A 23,444-nucleotide genomic window follows, 5' to 3' on the forward strand; every position below is an offset into this window, starting at 1 on the left:
GATAAAAGTTTTAATAAAGGGTTTTTCTGAGTTGTAAAAACACTTGATCATACACATTTTAAAGGGCCTGCCTTTACCTAGGAAAACTAGGGTTGGGTTAACTTTCCCCCTGACAATCACTGACAAACAGAAAAGAACTGCAGAGGTTAAAAAGGCAACTGGATTTTGTTTGAACTTTTACACTAACCTGAACTAGGGAAAGTTATATTATTCCCAAGTAAAAAAATCAGGAACACAAAATGAAAAGAAGTTAGGCATGATGGAATAGAAGGATAGAAGGTGGGAAGGGAATGCTAAACAGCAGGGAACAGCAGACTTTTCTGTTAAAGAGCCAGACAGTAACTGTTTTAGGGTTTGTAGGCCAGATAGTCTCTGTTGCAACCTACTTTGCCATTGTAGGTTGAAAGCAGCAGTGAATAACATGAATGAATGTGGCTGTGTTCTAATAAAACTTTATTTGCAAGAGCTGGAAGTCTGCTGGACTTGGCCCATGAGCCGTAGTTTGCCTATCCCTGCTATATAGCAATAAACTAAAGTTAAAATCAATATCTACTTTGTTAAAGGATTTAATGTGTTAATGTGGCTTCTAATAAAGAACATATAAGGAAATTTAAAATAGAATATTTTCTTAAAAACTCTTAATTCTCAAGCAGTCTTCTAAAACTAACCTTTGTATTTAGACAGAATATGTAAGGTATTGCAGAATTCTCATTAGCTAATTGAAGCTCATCAGGAGAGGAAAACTTCCCTGATACTAGCAACATTCTACTTAAAATGACTTTAGTTATAATACCCAAACTTTAATAACTTTTGCTCTTGAAAATAAAACTCCTTAAGTGATGGGCAAAACTCATGTTTAAAGCCATGTGATCGTGGCAACCAGAGCCGAATAGTGGATGTCAGTCTCCAACCAGTCAGTTTCTAACCAGTCAGATGAGTTTCTCCATCTGACTTGGGGAAAAGTAAGAGAGAAAATATGGATGTGCTGTCATCCCTCCTCTCCCACAAATGGGGAAGGGAGAGGAATAATGCCCCACGTTCCGCAGAATCTTTAAGTGTTGACAAGAAGGGCTCCTCCTCTACCAGACAGCACAACAGCAGCAAGAAACCTGAATATCATGAAGAACTTCCCAGAAACGTTAACTGAAAAAACTGAAGAAGGAGGCATAGGTGCCAAATGTTGAGAAATCAGGAAGGCAAGGGCTGCAAAATTCTCAACCATGGCCACACGTTAAAATCATTGAGTACATTAAAACACTGGTTCTTGGGCCTCTTCCAGACCAATGAAGACAGAATCTTTAGAAGAACAGCCAGGCAAGGGTGATTGGTTGTTTTTCTTAAACTTCCTAAGTGATCTAATTTGCATTCAAGGCTTAGAATTCAAGGAGAAACTTTTCCCAAGTAAACTGTCCCTCCTTAACTTTACTATTTAGAGAGACTTACCATGGAAGACATGTCTCCAGTCTAGATTTTAGTGGTATTTTATTTCTAAAGCGCCAAGGATTCCAAAGACAAAAAAAAGTTGAGGGAGGAAACACTGCTACTGAACACAATCCTAACGCCTCTACTTGCTCCGCCGCAGCAGCGTCACACGTAATTATACTGCTTGCATGCTCACCTCTCTAAGCAGCTGGCCTGCTACCTCCAAGGGGAGGGTTAGAGCTGTGTTCTGGAGTTCACTTGTTTTTATTTCTGGTGTCTTGCACAGTCTCTGGCACATGGTAATCTTTCAATAAAGTATTTATTGAATGAAATTCTACAGACTTAGTATTTGTAAAAGCAAATGTTAGTGTGGTTTTGGAGAACATTTATGATGTCTTGGTATTTTGTGGTCTGCAATGAGTTTTCAAGAGCAAAATTCTGATTTATAATACTCATTTCTAGCAAGTAAAGATTTAACTCTTTGTGATTCAACTGGTAAGTGTTACAAAGGAACCACGTATAGGCAAACCTCGGAGATACTGTGGGTCTGGTTCCAGACCACCACAATAAAGTGAAGATCGCAATAAAGTGAGTCAAATGAATTCTTTGGTTTCCCAGTGCATATAAAAGTTATGTTTACACTATACTATAGTCTATTAAGTGTTCAATAGCATTACATCTTTAAAAAACAATGTATATACTTGAATTAAAAAGTACTTTATTGCTAAAAAATGCTAACCACCATCTAAGATTCCAGCAAATCATAATCCCTGAGCACAGATGACCATAATAAGTATAACAACAACGAAAAAGTTTGAAATATTGTAAAAATTACCAAAATATGACACAGAGACATGAAGTGAGCAAATGCTGCTGGGATAATGGAGCCAATAGACCTGCTTGATTCACCATAAACCTCAGTCTATAAAAAAACGCAGTATCTGCAAAGTGAAACAAAGCAAGTGCAATAATGTAAGTCTTAAAGGGAGGGGGTGCCTTCTGTACTACATCCTGAAAAGAGTTTATCCCACTTATTCCTGCACGAACATATTCTGTGACTTAAAAAACTGCTGACAGAAGTCTTAGAGAAGATGCAGAAATGTTCTCACTGTTTTATTTCTAGTAAGGGTTAAAGAAGTTATAGTAAAACATAACTATAACATCAGCTTCCAATTATGACATTGGAAAGAAGAGGTCAGCAATTATCTATTAAAAAAGGAAGTAACTGGACAAAATTGTCAAAACATCCATTTTAAGGCACTAGAAATCTACCAGACATGGACAACAAATTGAAGACCTAGCAGCTTTGCTGTCAGAATGGGAAGACTTGATTTAGAATGGAAAAGTGGGGAGAAATCTTGTGACTTTGAATGGTAAAGGTAGCAAACTCAGAAATGGACAGGAAAAAGCCACAACTTCGTTAGCCCAAAAATGTAGTCCAGGTTGGCGTGAGCAGCAGACCAACCAGAAGTGTAGTGGGGAGATCCTAAAAGGATTGAGACAAGTTCTCCATACATCCCTGGCTGACTGGGAATAGTAAAAATTAACCCAGACAAGGGAAGGAATTGAGAAATAAAACCCAGATGAGACAAATAGAAAATGGATAGCAAAATAGTATGCCTAAACTTAACTATAACATACATTAAATGTTAGTGGATTAAACATTGCAAATAAAAGTCACACACTGTCGATGGAATTAAAGATGGCAGCGTGAGAGGACAGACAGAGGCTTCCTCCTAAAACTGGATACAATTAGAAAATTTAATTGGCTCAACTAATCCTGAGAGAGCAACAGGAAAGAGGACGGCATCAGACTGCACACACCTGGAGAAAAGAGCAGACCTCAGCGAAGGGGGTAACGTACCAGAGCTGTGGCTCCGTGGGACCTGAGCCCCTCCTGCACCCCAGCTCACCGGCGGGAGGAAGAGAAACGGAGCAGGGAGGGAGTGGAAGGCTTGGGACTGCTGAGTACCTAGCTCCGGAGATCTGCTCTGGGAGCACAAACCTACATTTCATGGTGCTTTCATGAGACTCACATGACTACCGGGTTGGAAAGTTAATACAGGCAGAGTTCCTGGGGAGACTGGGATTCCAGCTGCTTGTGGAAAGCCGGGATCCATATCTGGATGCTCTGGGACAAAAACGTATACCTGTGTGCCCGGCCCACTGGCTCAGGCAGTGCAGACAGGCACAGCAGCCAGGAGGCGGGGAACAGCTCTTTCCTACCCCCAGGCACCAGTACCGCTCCCCTGCAACCCCCGACATTGCTTCAGGGGCTCAGCAGCTCCAGAATAGAGCTTCTGGACACTAGAGGGCGCCATATACAAACGAAATGCCAAAGGAACCTTGTCCAGAGTAAAATTGTTAATACAACTCCCTAGAAAGATTTAAATGGTATGGATCTCATGACTTTTCCTGAAAGGGAGTTCAAAATAAAAATAATCAACATCCTAATGGAGGTACGGAAAGACATCGAAGAACTCAGGAATGAATTCAGGTCAGAGATCCAATCGTTAAAGAACATGATGGAGGGTATTAAAAGCAGGTTGGATACGGTGGAGGAGACAATAAATGAAATAGAAACTAGAGAAGAGGAATACAAAGAAGCTGAGGCACAGAGAGAAAAAAGGATCTCTAAAAATGAAAGAATATTGAGAGAACTGTGTGACAAATCCAAGCGGAACAATATTCGCATTATAGGGATACCAGAAGAAGAAGAGAGAGAAAAAAGGGATAGAAAGTGTCTTTGAGGAGGTAGTTGCTGAAAACTTCCCCAATCTGGGGAAGGAGATAGTCTCTCAGGCCATGGAGATCCACAGATCCCCCTACACAAGGGACCCAAGGAAGACAACACCAAGACACATAGTAATTAAAATGGGAAAGATCAAGGATAAGGACAGACTGTTAAAAGCAGCCTGAGGCAGAAATAAGATCACATACAAAGGAAAGCCCATCAGACTAACAACAGACTTCTCAGCAGCAACCTTACAGGCCAGAAGGGAGTGGCATGATGTACTTAAGGCCATGAAGCAGAAGGGCCTGGAACCAAGATTACTTTATCCGGCGAGATTATCATTTAAATTTGAAGGAGGGATTAAACAATTTCCAGATAAGCAAAAGCTGAGAGAGTTTACCTCTCACAAACCATCTCTGCAGTCTATTTTGGAGGGACTGCTATAGATGGAAGTGTTCCTAGGGTTGGATAGCTGTCACCAGAGGTAGTAAAATCATGGTAGGGAGGGTGGAGCAGCTGATTGTGAGGCAAATGCAAAATTAAATTGACTATCCCCAAAGCCAATCAAAGGATAGAGAAAAAGTATAGAATCTGATACCTAATATATAAAGAATGAAGGAGGAAGAAAAAGGAGGAGAAATAGAAAAGAACCTTTAGATTGTGTTTGTAACAGAATACTAAGTGAGTTAAGTTAGACTCTGAGATAGTAAGGAAAGTAACCTGAAACCTTTGGTAACACCACGAATCTAAAGCCTGAAATGGCAATAAGTACATACCTATCGATAATCACCCTAAATGTAAATGGACTGAATGCACCAATCAAAAGGCATAGAGTCACTGAATGGATAAAAAACAAGACCCATCTATATGTTGCTTACAAGAGACTCACCTCAAACCCAAAGACATGCACAGACTTAAAGTCAAGGGATGGAAAAAGATATTTCATGCAAACAATAGGGAGAAAAAAAGCAGGAGTTGCAGTACTAGTACCAGACAAAATAGACTTCAAAACAAAGAAAGTAACAAGAGATAAAGAAGGACATTACATAATGATAAAGGGCTCAGTCCAACAAGAGGATATAACCATTATAAATATATATTCACCCAACACAGGAGCACCAGCATATGTGAAACAAATACTAACAGAACTAAAGGAGAAAATCGAATGCAATGCATTCATTTCAGGAGACTTCAACACACCATTCACTCCAAAGGACAGATCCACCAGACAGAAAAGAAGTAAGGACACAGAGGCACTGAACAACACACTAGAACAGATGGACCTAATAGACTTCTATAGAACTCTACACCCAAAAGCAACAGGATACACATTCTTCTCAAGTGCACATGGAACATTCTCCAGAATAGACCACATACTAGGCCACAAAAAGAGCCTCAGTAAATTCCAAAAGATTGAAATCCTAACAACCAACTTTTCAGACCACAAAGGTATAAAACTAGAAATAAATTGTACCAAGAAAACAAAAAGGCTCACAAACACATGGAGGCTTAACAACACACTTCTAAATAGTCAATGGATCAATGACCAAATTAAAATGGAGATCCAGCAATATATGGAAATAAATGACAACAACAACACAAAGCCCCAACTTCTGTGGGACGCAGCGAAAGCAGTCTTAAGAGGAAAGTATATAGCAATCCAGGCATATTTAAAGAAGGAAGAACAAACACAAATGAATAGTCTAACATCACAGTTATCAAAGTTGGAAAAAGAAGAAGAAATGAGGCCTAAGGTCAGCAGAAGGAGGGACATAATAAAGATCAGAGAAGAAATAAACAAAATTGAGAAGAATAAAACAATAGAAAAAATCAGTGAAACCAAGAGCTGGTTCTTTGAGAAAATAAACAAAATAGATAAGCCTCTAGCCAGACTTATTAAGAGAAAAAGAGAATCAACACACATCAACAGAATCAGAAATGAGAAAGGAAACATCACGACGGACCCAACAGAAATACAAAGAATTATTAGAGACTACTATGAAAACCTATATGCTAAGAAGCTGGAAAACCTAGAAGAAATGGACAACTTCCTAGAAAAATACAACCTTCCAAGACTGACCAAGGAAGAAACACAAAATCTAAACAAACCCATTACCAGCAAAGAAATTGAAGTGGTAATCAAAAAACTACCCAAGAACAAAACCCCTGGGCCAGATGGATTTACCTCGGAATTTTATTAGACATATAGAGAAGATATAATACCCATTCTCCTTAAAGTTTTCCAAAAAATAGAAGAGGAGGGAATACTCCCAAACTCATTCTATGAAGCCAACATCACCCTAATACCAAAACCAGGCAAAGACCCCACCAAAAAAGAAAATTACAGACCAATATCCCTGATGAACGCAGATGCAAAAATACTCAATAAAATATTAGCAAACCGAATTCAAAAATATGTCAAAAGGATCATACACCAGACCAAGTGGGATACATCCCAGGGATGCAAGGATGGTACAACATTCGAAAATCCATCAACATCATCCACCACATCAACAAAAAGAAGAACAAAAACCACATGATCATCTCCAGAGATGCTGAAAAAGCATTTGACAAAATTCAACATCCATTCATGATAAAAACTCTCAGCAAAATGGGAATAGAGGGCAAGTACCTCAACATAATAAAGGCCATCTATGATAAACCCACAGCCAACATTATACTTAACAGCAAGAAGTTGAAAGCTTTTCCTCTGAGATCAGGAACTAGACAGGGATGCCCACTCTCCCCACTGTTATTTAACATAGTACTGGAGGTCCTAGCCATGGCAATCAGACAAAACAAAGAAATACAAGGAATCCAGATTGGTAAAGAAGAAGTTAAACTGTCACTATTTGCAGATGACATGATATTGTACAGTAAAAACCCTAAAGACTCCACTCCAAAACTACTAGAACTGATATCGGAATTCAGCAAAGTTGCAGGATACAAAGTTAACACACAGAAATCTGTGGCTTTCCTATACACTAACCATGAGCCAATAGAAAGAGAAATCAGGAAAACAATTCCATTCACAATTGCATCAAAAAGAATAAAACACCTAGGAATAAACCTAACCAAGGAAGTGAAAGACCTATACCCTGAAAACTATAAGACACTCTTAAGAGAAATTAAAGAGGTCACTAACAAATGGAAACTCATCCCATGCTCTTGGCTAGGAAGAATTAATATCGTCAAAATGGCCATCCTGCCCAAAGCAATATACAGATTTGATGCAATCCCTATCAAATTACCAACAACACTCTTCAATGAACTGGAACAAATAGTTCAAAAATTCATATGGAAACACCAAAGACCCCAAAATAGCCAAAGCAATCCTGAGAAAGAAGAATAAAGTGGCGGGGATCTCACTCCCCAACTTCAAGCTCTATTACAAAGCCATAGTAATCAAGACAATTTGGTACTGGCACAAGAACAGAGCCACAGACCAGTGGAACAGATTAGAGACTCCAGACATTAACCCAAACATATATGGTCAATTAATATTCGATAAAGGAGCCGTGGACATACAATGGGAAAATGACGTCTCTTCAACAGATGGTGCTGGCAGAACTGGACAGCTACATGTAGGAGAATGAAACTGGATCACTGTCTAACCCCATACACAAAAGTAAATTCAAAATGGATCAAAGACCTGAATGTAAGTCATGAAACCATAAAACTCTTAGAAAATAACATAGGCAAAAATCTCTTGGATGTGAACATTAGTGACTTCTTCATGAATGTATCTCCCCGGGCAAGGAAAACAAAAGCAAAAATGAACAAATGGGACTATATCAAGCTGAAAAGCTTCTGTACAGCAAAGGACACCATCAATAGAACAAAAAGGTACCCTACAGTATGGGAGAATATTTTCATAAATGACAGATCCGATAAAGGCTTGACATTCAAAATATATAAAGAGCTCATGCTCCTCAACAAACAAAAAGCAAATACTCCAATTAAAAAATGGGCAGAGGAGCTGAACACACAGTTCTCCAAAGAAGAAATTCAGATGGCCAACAGACACATGAAAAGATGCTCCACATCGCTAGTTATCAGAGAAATGCAAATTAAAACCACAATGAGATATCACCTCACACCAGTAAGGATGGCCACCATCCAAAAGACAAACAACAACAAATGTTGGCGAGGTTGCGGAGAAAGGGGAACCCTCCTACACTGCTGGTGGGAATGTAAATTAGTTCAACCATTGTGGAAAGCAATATGGAGGTTCCTCAAAATGCTCAAAATAGATTTACCACTTGACCCAGGAATTCCACTTCTAGGAATTTACCCTAAAGATGCAGAACTCCAGTTTGAAAAAGATGCACCCCTATGTTTATCGCAGCACTATTTACAATAACCAAGAAATGGAAGCAACCTAAGTGTCCATCAGTAGATGAATGGATAAAGATGTGATACATATACACAATGGAGTATTATTCAGCCATAAGAAGAAAACAAATCCTACCATTTGCAACAACATGGATGGAGCTAGAGGGTATTATGCTCAGTGAAATAAGCCAAGTGGAGAAAAACAAATACCAAATGATTTCACTCATCTGTGGAATATAAGAACAAAGGAAAAACTGAAGGAACAAAACAGCAGCAGAATCACAGAACCCAAGAATGGACTAACAGTTACCAAAGGGAAAGAGACTGGGGAGAATGGGAGGGTAGGGAGGGATAAGAGTGGGGAAGAAGAAAGGGGGTATTATGATTAGCATGTATAATGTGGGGGGTGGGGGAAAGGGGAGGGCTTTGCAACACAGAGAAGACAAGTAGTGATTCTACATCTTACTATGCTGATGGACAATGACTGTAATGGGGTTTGTTGGGGGGGTCTTGGGGTAGGGGAGAGCCTAGTAAACATAAATAAAAATAAATTTTAAAAAAAAGTCACAGACTGTCAAGATAGTAAAAAAATGAAACCCAACCATATAATGCTTGTAAGAGACACACACCTTTAAATATAAAAACGGAAAGAAGGAAAGTAAATACATGGAAAAAGATATACCAGGAAAATATTTAACATAGGGAAACTAGAGTGGCTTTATTAATATATTGGGCAAAGAAAAATTCAAGGCAAAGGAGTATTGCCAGAGATAAAGCAGGGTACTTCATAATGATAAAAGAATCAGTTCACCAGGAAAACTGAACAGTCTTAACTATTTATGCCACTAACAATGAGCTTTAAAATAATTGAAGCAAAACTGAGAGAAGCAAAGGAAGAAATACACTAATCTAAAATCATAGAGATTTAGTACTTTCCTCTCAAAAGTTGATGGAATGATTAAACAAGAAATCAATAGTTATAGAAGATTTGAACAACACTATCCACCATCTTGACCTAATACTAATCAGAACTATACAATACATAATCTTTTCAAGTATACATAGAACATTTGCCAAGATACACTATATTCTAGGCCATAAAGAAGTCTCAGTAAATTTCAGAAGAATGAAATCTTATGAAATATGTTTTCTGGAGAGAGAAATAATTAAGTTGGAAATCAAGAGCAAAACAGAAGTTAGAAAATCCCTAAACATTTGAAGATTAAACAATACATTTCTAAATAAACTTTGGGTCAAAGAAGAAATCACAATGGAAATTAGAAAATAGGTTAACCTGAATAATTGAGAGAACACAACGTTGATACTAAAACAGTATCAACAAATCTAAATATTTAAGAATAAATGTAATAAAAGGCATGCAAGACCTGTGCATTGAAAACTGCAAAACACCATCAAAAAAATTAATGACCTAAGTAAATGGAGATGTATAGTATGTTCATGTAGTGGGCACAGAACATTGGAATATTATGATGTTGATTCTTCCCAAGTTGATCAGCAGATTCAATACATTCAAAATACCACAGGTTTTAATTACAAAGTTGATTTTTAAATTTATATGGGAAAGTAGAGGACTTAGAAAAAGCCAGAACAATTTTGAGCACAGTTTAATGGCTAGTGCCAACTGATTTCAAGAGTTGTTATAAAGTTGATTTTAAGACTTGCTATAAAGACACTATGACATTGGCATAAGGGTAGATAAATAGCTAAATGTGCAGAATAGGGGGCCCAGACCTAAGCCCATACAAATACAGATAATTGAATTTTAATCTAAGGTTCTAGCACTAACTATGTAATGAGAAAAAGAAAGTCTTCAAAAAAATGGTGCTGGAACACATGAATAAATGAAAGGGGAGAATCTTGACACCTACATCACACCAAACAGAAAAATTAGTTTGGGATGGATCTCAGAATTAAGTTAAAAGCTTAAACTAAAGCTCCTAGAAGAAAACATGGGAGAAGGTCTTCATGATTTATCTGCACAGGACCTACAAAATACTAATCATAAAAGAAATAGACTGATGGATGCCTACAGCTCCCTCTGAGGAGAGGTCATTCACCAATATGACCAATGTGGACACAAAGCCTAGTACAAAAAGGTCCTGGGCTTCTGGAATAGGCTTTTCTTATTTTATTGATCACTTTTCTCAGAAAGCTTCACAGCAGGCTACCTATATCATCTAGTGCAGAGAAGGGAACTGAGACATACACAAAGAAGTTAAGAAATGATCATTGGTGAGTTCAGAAAAATGGCAGAGTGAGCAGTTTCAAACTCCTGCCTCTCCACAGCAACACTGAGAAACAAGCAACAGTTATAAAAACCAGCTTTGCTAGAACTCTTGAAAAGATTCAAGGACTCACAGCAACCAAGAAAATGCTGAACCAAGAAAAAGTCAACTTAAAAACGGTACGAAGGCTCTGTGACATTTTTGCTTGCTCTTGCCACACTCCCGCCTAGATCAGCAGCAGCCTTGAAGACTGCAGCCTGTACTCCTGGTGTGGGACTCTGGTCGCTGGTTCTGGGAGAATCAGAGCAGAAATCATTGTGTTTGTCCTAAACTGTCTGGGAACTAACACAAAGTTCTGTCTCTGTTTTACCAAACTGGGAAGCTATGCAGGGGAAATAGTGACAAGTATTGCTCAAAAACATTATAAAGCAAAGAAAGAATCTGCAGCTTCCTGGGAGCAAAAGATTAAGGTTGAGACATACAATAGACTGCCTAGGGCCAAGGAGGAAAAGCCAGGGAGAGTTCTTTGGGAAATTAGAGCAATTCAAAGGCATCTGTGTCTACTTTTGAAATTTAGAAGGCAACATGTACGCCCAGGACAGGACCTATGTTTTGAAAAGACCTGAGAATATCCTAAGCTTTTGCCACTGGCTGATCTCTAGGCTCAGTGCAAGAAGGAAGTGAGGGCTAATGGGGAGTGTCAAATGGTATTAAAGGAGTGCCCTAGGACAGAGCCACTTCATGAAGAGTAGGAGAGGTAGGGTTTTTGTTTGTTTTGTTTAGCTTCTGAAATTGAAGGCAATCTCTGTCAACATACTAACTGAACACAAGTTAAGCCTTCAACAATTAAGCAAACTCTGGGGAAGAGGAAGCACCTGACTTCTAGACTTGACACAGTATAATATTTGAAAATCAAATTTTCAACAAAAAAAATAACCCCACAAAGCATCAAAGAAACAAGAAAGTATGATTCATTCAAAGGAAAAAATGGGCTGATAAAACTGTCCATGAGGAAGCAAAGACATTGGACTTGCCAGACAAAAACTTTAAAACAGCTATTTTAAATATACTCAAAGAATGAAAGGAGACCAAGCATGAGAACGAAAGAAAACTAGGAACACAATGTCTGAACAAAATGAGACTGTCAATAAAGAGATAGAAATTATAAAAAGGAACCAAATAGAAATTATGGAGCTATGAAATACAACAGCTGGAATGAGGAATTCAATAGAGGGTTCCACAGCACATTTGAGCAGGCAAAAGAAAGAATTAGTGAACTTAAAGACAGGACAGTCTAGGAGCAGAAAGAAGAAGGAATGATATGAACAAAGACTTAGGTACCTGTAGGATACCATCAAGCAGCCAATGTGCACATTATGGGAGTTTCAGAACAAGGAGAGAGAGAAAGGGCAGAAAGTATCTGGTTGAAAACATCCCAAATGTGATCAGTGATGTGAACATCTTGGATGTTCAATAAACTATAATCAGGATACCTCAAAAGGTATCTATAATGAGACACTTTATAGTCAAATTGGCAAAGGCAAAGAGAAATTTGGTAGTTTCTCAAGAAGTTTAACATAGAACCAGCATATGGCACCACAATTCCACTTCTATTTATGTATCCTTTTGAATTGAAAGCAGGGACTCAAACATATTTGAATACCAGTGTTCATAGCTGCATTATTCACCAAAAGTGGAAATAACCTAAGTATCCATCAACAAATGAGTGGATAAACAAAATGTACTATATACATAAAATGGAATATTTATTCAACCATATTTATTCAACTTCATTCAAAGGAATGAAGTTATGAGACATATTACAACATGGATGAACCTTGAAAACATTATGCTAAATTAAATAAGTCAGACACCAAAGGACAAATATAAGGTTCTACATACATGAATTATCTAGACTGAGTAAATTAATAGAAGCAGAGAGTAGACTAAAGGTTACAGAGGCTAGAAGAAGGGGGCAATAGGTAGGTATTTAATACGCACAGCATTTCTGGGGTGATAAAAGGTCTCTGGAAATGGATAGTACTGGTAGTTGTATAACATTGTGAATATAATTAATGCCACTGATTTGTGCACTTAAAATGTACAAATAGCCAATTCTGTATGTCCAAATAAAGTGTATCTATATAAAATATAGATATATAGAACCTTATTAAAAAATTTCAAGAACAGATAAATTATCCTGCATACAAATGTTAAAATAAAATCAAGAAATTAAAGTAAAACAAATAAAAACCTGGAAATTTTAAACTTAAATACTTGAATGAAGTTACTGAATTACTACTCTAGGAATTAGTATCACCTCTCATTTTACAGAGACAGAATAAATCTAAGCAAGTGGCTCGGTGAGGCTGACTGGCTAAACAACCTCAACAGTTGTAAATATTTAGATCAGGGTTTGGTTATCTATCTATCTATGGAAGAGGCATAATATTGCCAAGAGATGATCCAATTCACAAGCTAGAGGTATGTATGCATCTGACCCCTAAATTTACATTTTATTCAAGAGTCTCTGATACAGTATTGTGGAGTAAAGGAACAGCTACAGCTGTTGAGAAAGGTAATTGTAATATTAATATTTCTAGAAGAGGCATAGTTCTATTATCAGACTCCAGATTCTACCTTCTTTTCCTCAGTCCCTCTATCCCTGTTACACATTACAGTGATTTATTTGTATAAAATCCCAAATCATTTCTTAGTTTTTAGGTAATTCCATATATAGTGAATACCCAATTGTCTCTTTGCTATGGAAATGTAATTTATCTCTATCATGACATATGTCATCATTATGTACTTAAATTTTAATGTTTAAGAGGTTTTACTCATTTGAGAGTTTATTTATTTTAACTAATAGTAAGCATGAGCTTCATTTAATGGTAGCATGAGCTGTAGGGAAATTCTCTTAAGGTGGATGTGAGCTAATTTTTTCTCCTTTTTAATAAAAGCAGAACTCTATTTAAATAATAGATTCTACTAAGCAGTATTAGGACAGACCATCCTTAAAAGAATTATTGAATTGAACTGAGCACTCACAAAATGAATTTGGTATGAGATGATGTAAAAGACAGGTAAGGGTCTCTGCCCTCAGGGAGATTATAACCTAGTAAGGGAAATAAGACACATTCTGCAAGGTAATTCAAAAGTGAGGGTGAAAACAGTCTTCTGAGACTCTGAGAAGAGATCCTGGCCTCCAGCTACAAGCATGATTGACGGAGCCTTGGAGCAATTACAGGTCTGGGACAACGGAAACTTCTTTTAGTGGTTTCCTCCCAGTTGCTGGAACCTTCCATTTCTAGGAAGGGAAAATTCTTGTCACTGTTTCCACTTGTGATAAAATGGGTCCGCTTTCAAAGAGAAGGTTCCTATTAGTCTTCTAGGTGCCTTTCTATTGCCTCCACCCAAGGACAGAAAGGGAGAGGGTTTCTCCAAGATTGCCTCCAGGGATTGGAGCCTTACCTTTCCGGGGGCCTACCTGAGCACACCTCAGAGCAGTCCTAAGAGATTTCAAAAAGTACTGCTTGACTAGTTAATAAACCCGTTTTCCTTGGGCTCCACCTGAATTTATACCATTAGGGCATCACTCCTTTAGCTGACTCTTTTGGATTTTCTTTTCAAATATATTCTTTGGAGGGAGGTAAAACATTCAATGAATTTACAAAAGAAAAGTCCCTAGCTTATCAGATATGCTTTCCCCTTCAAGTGGCTTAGGAGCTCCATATTTCTAGTTGTTGCATCAGAACTGTGCAGGATGGAGGCCAGGGGCCCTCAAACTTCTGCTTCCCAGCTGGGCTGGAGGCTGACTCAGGCCCTTGTCTGGGGCATCAGTATGCTCTCCAGTAACTGGAGTCTATCTGTGGGCTGCTCCCTTAGCTAAGAGCCATGCCTGATGTTGAAACTGCACTTGTAGGCCTGAGAAGTCCAGCAGTCTGCTGCTCAGCCTTTCTCCTGTCCTCTGGCCCATGGACGCAGCAGAGACCCAGAGGAAAAGGGATCCAGAAGATCTCTCTGCAAAAGCCTCAGAACAGTTTCTTTGCCTCAGTGATTTTATAACCTGTTCTTAGTTCCCTGTTTTTGCTGTAAATGATTCACCATTTTTATAAGACAGATAAGGACAGGACTTTATGCCAGGAGGGATTTGAGAGATGATGAAAGCCATGTATTTTACCCATGTCCCAAGGACGTCTGGCAAGAAGTCCTTCTTTTCCTGGACACAGAAATGCCTGTCTTTACAAAAAAGCCTACTTTTTGTTGTAAGACATTTTTTTTAAGAGTAGTTTTAGGTTCACAGCAAAATTGAAAGGAAGGTACAGAGAATTCCCATATACCCCCTGCCCCAACTCATGCACAGCCTCCCCCATTATCAGTATCCCTCACCAGAAGGGTACATTTATTACAAAGAATGAATCTACACTGACACATCATAAATCACCCAAAGCCTGTAGTTTACAGTAGAGTTCTCTCCTGCTCTTGTACATTCTGTGGGATTGGATAACTGTATAATGACATGTATCTACCATTATACAAGGGTATTTTCACTGCCTTAAAAATCTTCTGTGGTCCCAGAAAGGCCTATTATTAATCTTATAATAAAAGTTTCCTAAGGTGAGTTCCTAACCCTCTTCAGCCTTCCCACTCCCTGTGGCTGTGGTCATGGCCTCTGGTCATAGCTTCTTAGGGTACTGAAGGCAATGCCAGGCCCAGAGTATAGCCTGAGGGCACTCTAAAGAGGTTGCATCCACTGGGATCCAAATCTAGTATTTCACTTACTCTGTCAGGAAAAAGGGTAAAGCAGGGCTCAGATGAAGACTGCTGCGATGATTTTTTGGAAACCTTAGTTCTCTTCCCCAGCTGCCTGATCCATCTGCCTCTGTCTCCTGACGACCCTGCTTCACTGTTGTGAGAACCACGTACCTCGTCCATCCCTACATCTGCCCTAAAGTTGCCTTTAAAGCAAAGCAAGGAGGAGGAACATCCTGTGAAGCCCGCTCCTTCTGGCTTTTGTCTACTGCTTTCCCTTGAAAGCTGGAACAGCGATCAGCGGCAGCCGGCTGCCACTGGGCACAGGAGGGACATGGAGGGTCAGGCTGAGGGGCAGGGAACTGCTGGCTCCTGGCAGGCCTGCTCTAGAGCCCGAGGGCCCCCCTCCCAGGCCAGTCTCCCTGCCCCTGATCAGCCATCTGCCCTGCGGTGGGAGCTGCAGGTCACACTCTTGTGAGCATTGGCATCCCCTCGGGTCACGCCCTCCCTCTCCCTGTGCGCCTGCCCGTCCTGCCTAAGCACGCTGCTTCTCACTCTCACCGCCATAACCCAGTGCTCTACTCGCATTCCTGTCAAGTAACACTCCCCAGGAAGGTGGCTTAGGCAGAGGAAGAAGTGTCAGGAGATCCAAGTTCAAATTAACTTTGCCCCAGTGGGTAAAGACCAGAGACCCTCAGATGCATGACTTTGCTCAGAATCATTAGAGAAAGCAGATACTAGTAACATCCCTCTGTGGAGACATCTGAGAGGAAAAGCTGGGGGGCACATAGTGAGAGGAAATACGGTAATCTGATCCTCTGCTGCCAAAGCACTGGACTTGGGACTTAGGAGTGCCAGATGCGGGCGGCGTAGAGCGGGCTCTGACCTGGGCTGAAATGTAGGTGAGGTGTTGGCTCCTCTCCTGGGAAGTAATAACCTGCGAGGAGCACGGAGAAGAGCAGGTGCTGCCGTGACTTGGGAGCTGCGGCCTGTCCCCCAGGTGAGGTGCTCACTCTTTTCTGGGGCTTGGTAGAGGAGGGCTCAGGTTGCCCCCAGCTCCATGCAGAAGAAGAAAGGCGGGAACACAAGCACAGTGTACTTTTGAGGCCAGTGTCACATGGGTTGTATAGTGGGCTGCTCCCCACATTTCCAGGGCGGAGACGCCCGGGAAGGCAGCCCCTTACTGTGGACTTCCAGCACCTTTGCGCCCTGGTGCCTCACTCGCCTCCCGGAGGAGCAGCCACAGCGGAAGCCTCAGTTCTGGGCAGGTCAGAGGCACAGTCAGCTGCCTCTCTCTCTCACAGCCCCCTGACCCAGAAAACCCCTCGTCCGGGACTGTGGGAGCTGAGGACAGCTCTGCCCTGGCTCCGCTCGGACTGTTCGGTTGGTGGCGGCAGCTCCTGGACACCGAGGCTGAGACACGGCCGCAGGACAGTCACAAGGCCTCACCACCCCAGCGAAGGGCCTTCCGAGGCCCCGTCGCACCCCTGCATGGCCCTGGGGCTCAGGTGGCTTTGGACCTGTGAGTTTTCTGCCTTTATTTACTGCGGGAGACCCCTTGCCCCACAGAACCGAGACTCTCTCACATGTCCCCAGCACCACCAAGCCCTCCACCACCCCAAATCACAGCCCGGCCTGGCTGAGCCACGGCAACACTCTGCTTTAGGGCAGCTCCGCTCTGGGGATGGTCAAGAGTCAGCCCTCAACGAGCCAGCCCTGGCAGGCACCACCCCTCCCACATGGATGGTCGTGGCTCTGCTGGGAAGCTCAGTGGTCACCCCCAGGACGGCCAAGGTGACTGGATTATCTCAGCTGGGACAGGTGTTTGGTGTCCAATGATATGGACAGAGTCTCAAATATTCTAAGAAAGATCCCAGAAGCCATTTAGTTGGTCAGCCATACTTATTAGTTGGTTAAATAGGAAAGTTGTTTTTCCAAACACCAAAAATACTTACTTAAAATACATTTTAGTTTATATAATCAACTCAGTCTAAGCAGCGGTTGGCAAATTATGGCTTACAAGCCAAATCTGGCCCACCAGCTGTTTTTATTATTCAAGTTTTATTGGAACACAGTCATGCTCATTCATTATGTATTATCTATATCTGCTTTTGCCCTACAACTGCAGAATTGAGTGATTGCATGAGACAGTGTAGCCCCCAAAGCCTAAAATAGTAACTATTTGGTCCTTTACAGAAAAAGTTTGCCAACTCCTAGCATCAGGCTATGTGTGAACTTGCTTCTCAGTTGTTAATGAATAAACATAACAGGCAGCCACAAAACTGGTTCAACTATTGTCAATAGGTAATAGCATTGTAAAATTGTAAATGTAATACACAATTACATACTCCTTGTAAAATGAAAAAGCAGTACACATAAAGCTAAATTCTCCATTAGCCGCTCTGCCAGTGCTAATCCCCTGTTCTGCCACATGTAATTGCTATAACCAGTTTGGTGTGTTTATTGCCAGACAGTCCCCTTTGCTTTCACAGATGCTCATATGTACTAATAAACTATTTCTTGTCATATTATTCTCGTTCTGTTTTTCCCTTCAACAAACTCTCCATATCTGTATCCATATGGAGACTTTCCATATCTGTATGTCGTGCTACCTCATTCATTTTAACTGCTGTATAGTATTCCATGGAGTACATCTCTTTCTCAGCCTTTTCCTTTTTGATAGTTATTTAAGCTGCTTCCCATTTTTCATTCTTACCAACAATGCCACCATAACACTCACTGTGTATGTCTTCCTGTGCTATGTGCAAGTGTTTCTCTAGAGGAGATACTGAGAAGTTGAATTGCTACGTCATGGAGTATGTATATTTTGCTGTCTTGATACTGTCAAATGGGCCTTCACAGTGCCTACAACAATTTATACTCCTACCAGTAGAGAACGGTTTTTACTGTTCCTTCATACCCTGATGTTTGCCATTAATTAAACATTTTATTACTTTTCTAATTGGGTGAGTGAAAATAGTAACTCATTTAAAAAATATTTAAATATCCTGATTACTAATGTATTAGTTTGCCAGGGTTGCTCTAACAAAGTACCACAGACTGGATGGCTAAAACAATAGAAATTTATTTTCTTACAGGTCTGAAAGCTAGAAGTTCAAGATCAAGGTGTCAGCAGGTTTATTTCCTTTTGAGGCCTCTTTCTCTGACTTGCAGATGGCTACCTGTCCATGTATTCTCACATGGCCTTTCCTATTTTCTCTGGATGCATTTATCCCTGGTGTCTCTCCATGTCCAGATTTGTTCTTACAAGGACACCAGTCATATTGGATTAGAGCTTACTCTAACAATCCTGGTTGAACTTAATTATCTCTTTAAAGGCCCATCTCCAAATATAGTCACATTCTAAGATACTGGGGGACCCAAGTCAACCCATAATGGCTAGTAAGTTTGAGCACCTTTTTATACAATTCTTGGCCATTGTATGTGTTTTAATTGCCCATTCATCATTTCATTGGGTTATTTTCCTCTACTCATTTGTAAGAGTTTAATATTTATTCTTGGTTCTAATCCTCTGATATACATATAATAAATATTCTAAGTCTGTCACTGTTTTTCTTTTTAATTTTATTTACATCATGTTTTTAGTCAACAGAAGTACTTGCTGTTATTATTGTTATTGCTATTATTATTTTGATATAGTTGAATTTATTTTTGATGTAGTTGACGTGGTTGTCTATTTGATGTAGTTGAATTTTCTCCTTTATGGATTTTGGTCTTTAGGTCTTGCTTAAGAGAGCCTTCTCAACCTCCAAGATTATGATATTTTAGCACATTTTCTTCTAGTGCTTTTATCATTTAAAAAAAAAGGTTGTTAGTCCTAGAATTTCTATGAATTATTCCAGTAGAATTTATTGCAAAGTCTGCCCTTTCTGTTTTCATCTGACATGTCACCTCTATCGTGTACTAAATTCTCACTTTTTTATGTCTGCTGTTGGATACTCTGTTCTTTTGTATTTGTTTCCTACTCCTGAGCCAATTTTTACTATAGCTTTACTGTTTCTAATTGATTTTGTACTTACATAGAGAAAATCTGTTTTGTGTTCTGACATTTTATATGGTCACCTTAATGAATTCTCTTAATAGTTACAAATCTTTATCAGTTGATCCGTTTGGAATTTCTTTGTAGACAAGCATATTATATATGTATAACAAGGTTTTGTTCATTCCTTTCTAATCTCTACAGAGCCTTTAAAATTATTTTTTGGTCTTTGCCTTTTCTTGGCCTTCAGGCACACTGCTGAGTAATAGCCACGATAGTGGATGGTCTCAGGCCTGACATACACAGTTGTGCACAATCTGGGCATACCATTCACACTTAGATATCTTAGGCATTCTCATGTTCCTGATTTTAACCCATTCTTATTTCACACTGTGCACTTGTATTTCTTGGAGACTTTTCTGAAGGATTCTTTGAGGCTGGGGTCGTGCCCTGGTCACAGCCTGTGGAGGAATGGGAGTGTGTGTGGGACTCTTCTTGCATTCAGGACCTTGAAGGGGGCTGGGAAGAGTTCCTTGCCACTCCCTGCTCCTCTGCCTGCCGTACCTCCTGAACTTCTGGGAAACATTGAATCAACAAACTGAGTATCCTACTGAAAATTAAGATAGACACATCCAAATCCCTCCTGTAATATATGAAACAGTTTTCCTCAGTCTCTGTGAATTACAAAGAGTCACGCTGTAAAACCCCAGGCATCAAGAGCACTGTGCATGCGACTAAGAGAGAGAGAGAGAGGCAGTTAAATCAGAGGTCACTGTGCCTCGTTAAATATTGGAAGAGGGAACGGGGAGTACTTTTGACGTGGGCTGACACCAACTATCAACCGTGATCCATGTCTAGGAGCAAACCTTCTGACCTCTTGGATCTGATGACTGCATCCCAGGAAGCACAAAGGCCAAACTTCATTTACAGCTGTCTGAAGATAGCAGCCGACCTCTCACACTGAATTCATGCAGTGGGACTTCTGCTGAGTTCCCGCTGGGTGCCTGTCGCATGCCAGCGGCCAGGAGGGGGAGACTTTTGTTCAGAATATTTGATCCACTTCAAAAAAATTTTTGATGTATGATCTCATTTTTCCCCATGAGTTCTGTGACAAAAATTTAACTTAGTATATTATTTGCATGATAGGAAGAATCAGAATAGAGGGAAATGAAAAGCAGTTGTGTCACGTGGTGCCTTCATGACTTCAAACGCCCAGCTTCCTCATTTGCACAAGGGAAGTAAGACCTGCCCAGCCGCACTCACCCGGGCCCGGCCCTGCTCTGCCTGCCTCCTGGCGGCTCCCCACAAGATGATGCCTCTGCAGTCGTTTTGTGAACAGTAAAACCTGTGAAGCGTGAGCTAATACATTGATCCAGCTTCTCCCTTCATTGAACAAGCAAACAGTTTCATAAGCTTCCCTGTCGACTTCTTAGCTTCTTAGAAATTCTTATATAATCTGCCTTTACCTACTTTTTTTTCCTCTTTACCCTCCAGCCAGTTCTTTTATATATATATATATATAAAACACTTATATACATACATATTTACATATATACACATATACACGCATGCACACACACATATGTGTGTGCAGATATATACCTCTATAAAATATACATGTTACATATATATGCATAAGACATAGATACCTAAAACACACATATGTATACATGTTATAATATCTGTTATAATCCTGCTATTTCCAGTGGTTTCTACCCCTAAGATCATGCTTTGTCTACCATGTTTCCCCTTTCGTTAGACTGTCGCTTCAGCTCCAAGTTGCCCACTCTTTTCTCCCTGTGATCTTGGTGACCTGGCTCCAAAGCCTTTTGATTTGACTCATTTGAAGATTAAAGGTATCAGCATCTCCCTGCACACCCTTTTCCTGGGAAGGAGACATCCATCTCACCCCCAAATATATATTGACTTTAGACAACAGTTTATGATGACAGTCGTCTCACACATGTTTGATTACTTCCTTTGTTTTCTAGAACCTTCAAAATGTTTTTATCGCCATATCCTCTGCCTGCCCTTGGTCATCTAGTCCATCATGTCCTTTATGTGGACTGCCGATTTCCTGTCTGGGTCAGCTGAATTTCTTAAGTCCTTGCCACTCCACGTGTGGGCTGCAGCCTGGCACACGGGCATCACCTGGGAGCTTGTCAGAGGGCAGGATACACATCAGCCCACCACAGACCTAGGGATGGAATGCACATTTTAACAAGCTCCCCCAGGGGATCTGTATGCACCTTAAAGTTGGAGAATCCCTGTCTCAGATGACAAACACATTCTCTGGGTTATCTGCAAGAGACGTGGGAGAGAAGGCAGAGAAGGCAGGCACCAGTCTTAACTGCCGCACACCTAGGCCTCTCCACAACTCCTGTGCACTTCAGAAACTGCGGGCATTCAGATCAACTACAGTTTAATTGACCTGGTTGTCCTTTTATTCCTCACTCTAGTGCTTTTTAACTATGGCTGCCACCTTCCTTTCTGCTTCTCTGCCTCAGATTCTGCTTCCCCACAGCTACTACTGGCTCCGTGTCCTGCTTTCCCTCCCTGTGCATCGGGGCCCCCTATACAAGGAGGGACTGAGATCCGTGGGCCCTCCCATCAGTCTGACATTCTGGCTTCCCTTTCAATAGTCTTTAACTATCTCAGCAACATTTCTTCATGATAAGTGATGTTATTTTTTTTTTTAATTGTGGCAAAATACACATAACATATTGTAGACTTGAAACTAATATTATGTATCAACTATACTTCGATAAAAAATAAACTTTTCTAAAAATTTTAAAAAAGAAAAAAATACACATAACGTAAAATTTACCATTCTCACCATTTTCTAAGTGTACAGTAATGTTAATATATTTATATTGTTGTGCAACCAATTTCCACACCTTTTTCATCTGGTAAAGCTGAAACTCACTCTTGTACCATTGAATAACTGGTCCTTATTTCTCTCTCCCCCACCCAGCTCTGGGCAACTACCATCCTAAATTTTTTATTTTTATTTTTTTATGCTCTTTTTGTTTTTAATTGTAGTAAAAAAAATGCAAACATATAATTTACTATCTTCAAGTACACAGTTCAGAAGTGTTAAGTATAATCACATTGTTATGCAACAGATGTTCAGAACTTTTCATTTTGCAAAACTGAAACTCTGAACCCATTAGACAACTCCCTGTTCTCCCGTCTTCCCAGACCCTTGCAACCACCATTCAATTTTCTGTTTTTCTGAATTTGACTACTTTAGATATGTCATATAAGTGGAATCATACAGTATTTATCTTTTTATGATTAGCTTATTTCACTTAGCATAATGTCTGTAAGGTTTATTAGGTTTTAATAACTCTTTTAAGCCACGGAGTTTTGAATGGTTTGTTACATTGCAATGGATAATTGATAGAAGCCCATCTGATAAGGTTTGTTTTTCAAAAGAAATAAATACTTTTATTTATCCATTGAAGGGGCTGAACATACGAGAATTAAGAAAATTGGCTTATTTTGCTGGTAGGTTATAGCATTTTTTTTGTTAAGGCATTATTGATATACACTCTTATGAATGTTTCTCATGAAAGCAATGTGGTTACTACATTCACCCATATTATCAAGTCCCCCCCATACCCCATTGCCGTCACTGTCCATCAGTGTAGTAAGATGCCACAAGTCACTATTTGCCTTCTCTGTGTTACACTGTTTTCCCCGTGATCCCGCACACCACGTGTACTAAATATAAGACCACTCAATCCTCTTCTCCCTCCCTCCCCACCTGCCTTCCCACACCCCTCCCCCTTGGTAACTACTAGTCCCTTCTTGGAGTCTGTGAGTCTGCTGCTGTTTTGTTCCTTCAGTTTTGCTTTGTTGTTTTACTCCACAAAGGAGGGAAATCATTTGGCACATGTCTTTCTCTGCCTAGCTTATTTCACTGAGCATAATATCCTCCAGCTCCATC

General features: G+C 40.1%; 1 protein-coding gene across 1 annotated transcript in view; it reads left to right on the forward strand.

Moving 5' to 3' along the window:
- The first annotated feature begins 15,826 nt into the window (after positions 1–15,826).
- The window catches only part of NR1I2 (nuclear receptor subfamily 1 group I member 2), a 32,186-nt gene continuing 24,568 nt past the window's right edge, over positions 15,827–23,444 (forward strand). The window contains exons 1-2 of the mRNA XM_057488630.1: positions 15,827–15,966; positions 16,437–16,492. Coding sequence (XP_057344613.1) covers positions 15,827–15,966; positions 16,437–16,492 — 196 coding nt within the window. The remainder of the gene's footprint in view (positions 15,967–16,436; positions 16,493–23,444) is intronic.

Source organism: Manis pentadactyla, chromosome 1 (genome assembly GCF_030020395.1).
Source record: "Manis pentadactyla isolate mManPen7 chromosome 1, mManPen7.hap1, whole genome shotgun sequence".
Classification (NCBI taxonomy): domain Eukaryota; kingdom Metazoa; phylum Chordata; class Mammalia; order Pholidota; family Manidae; genus Manis; species Manis pentadactyla.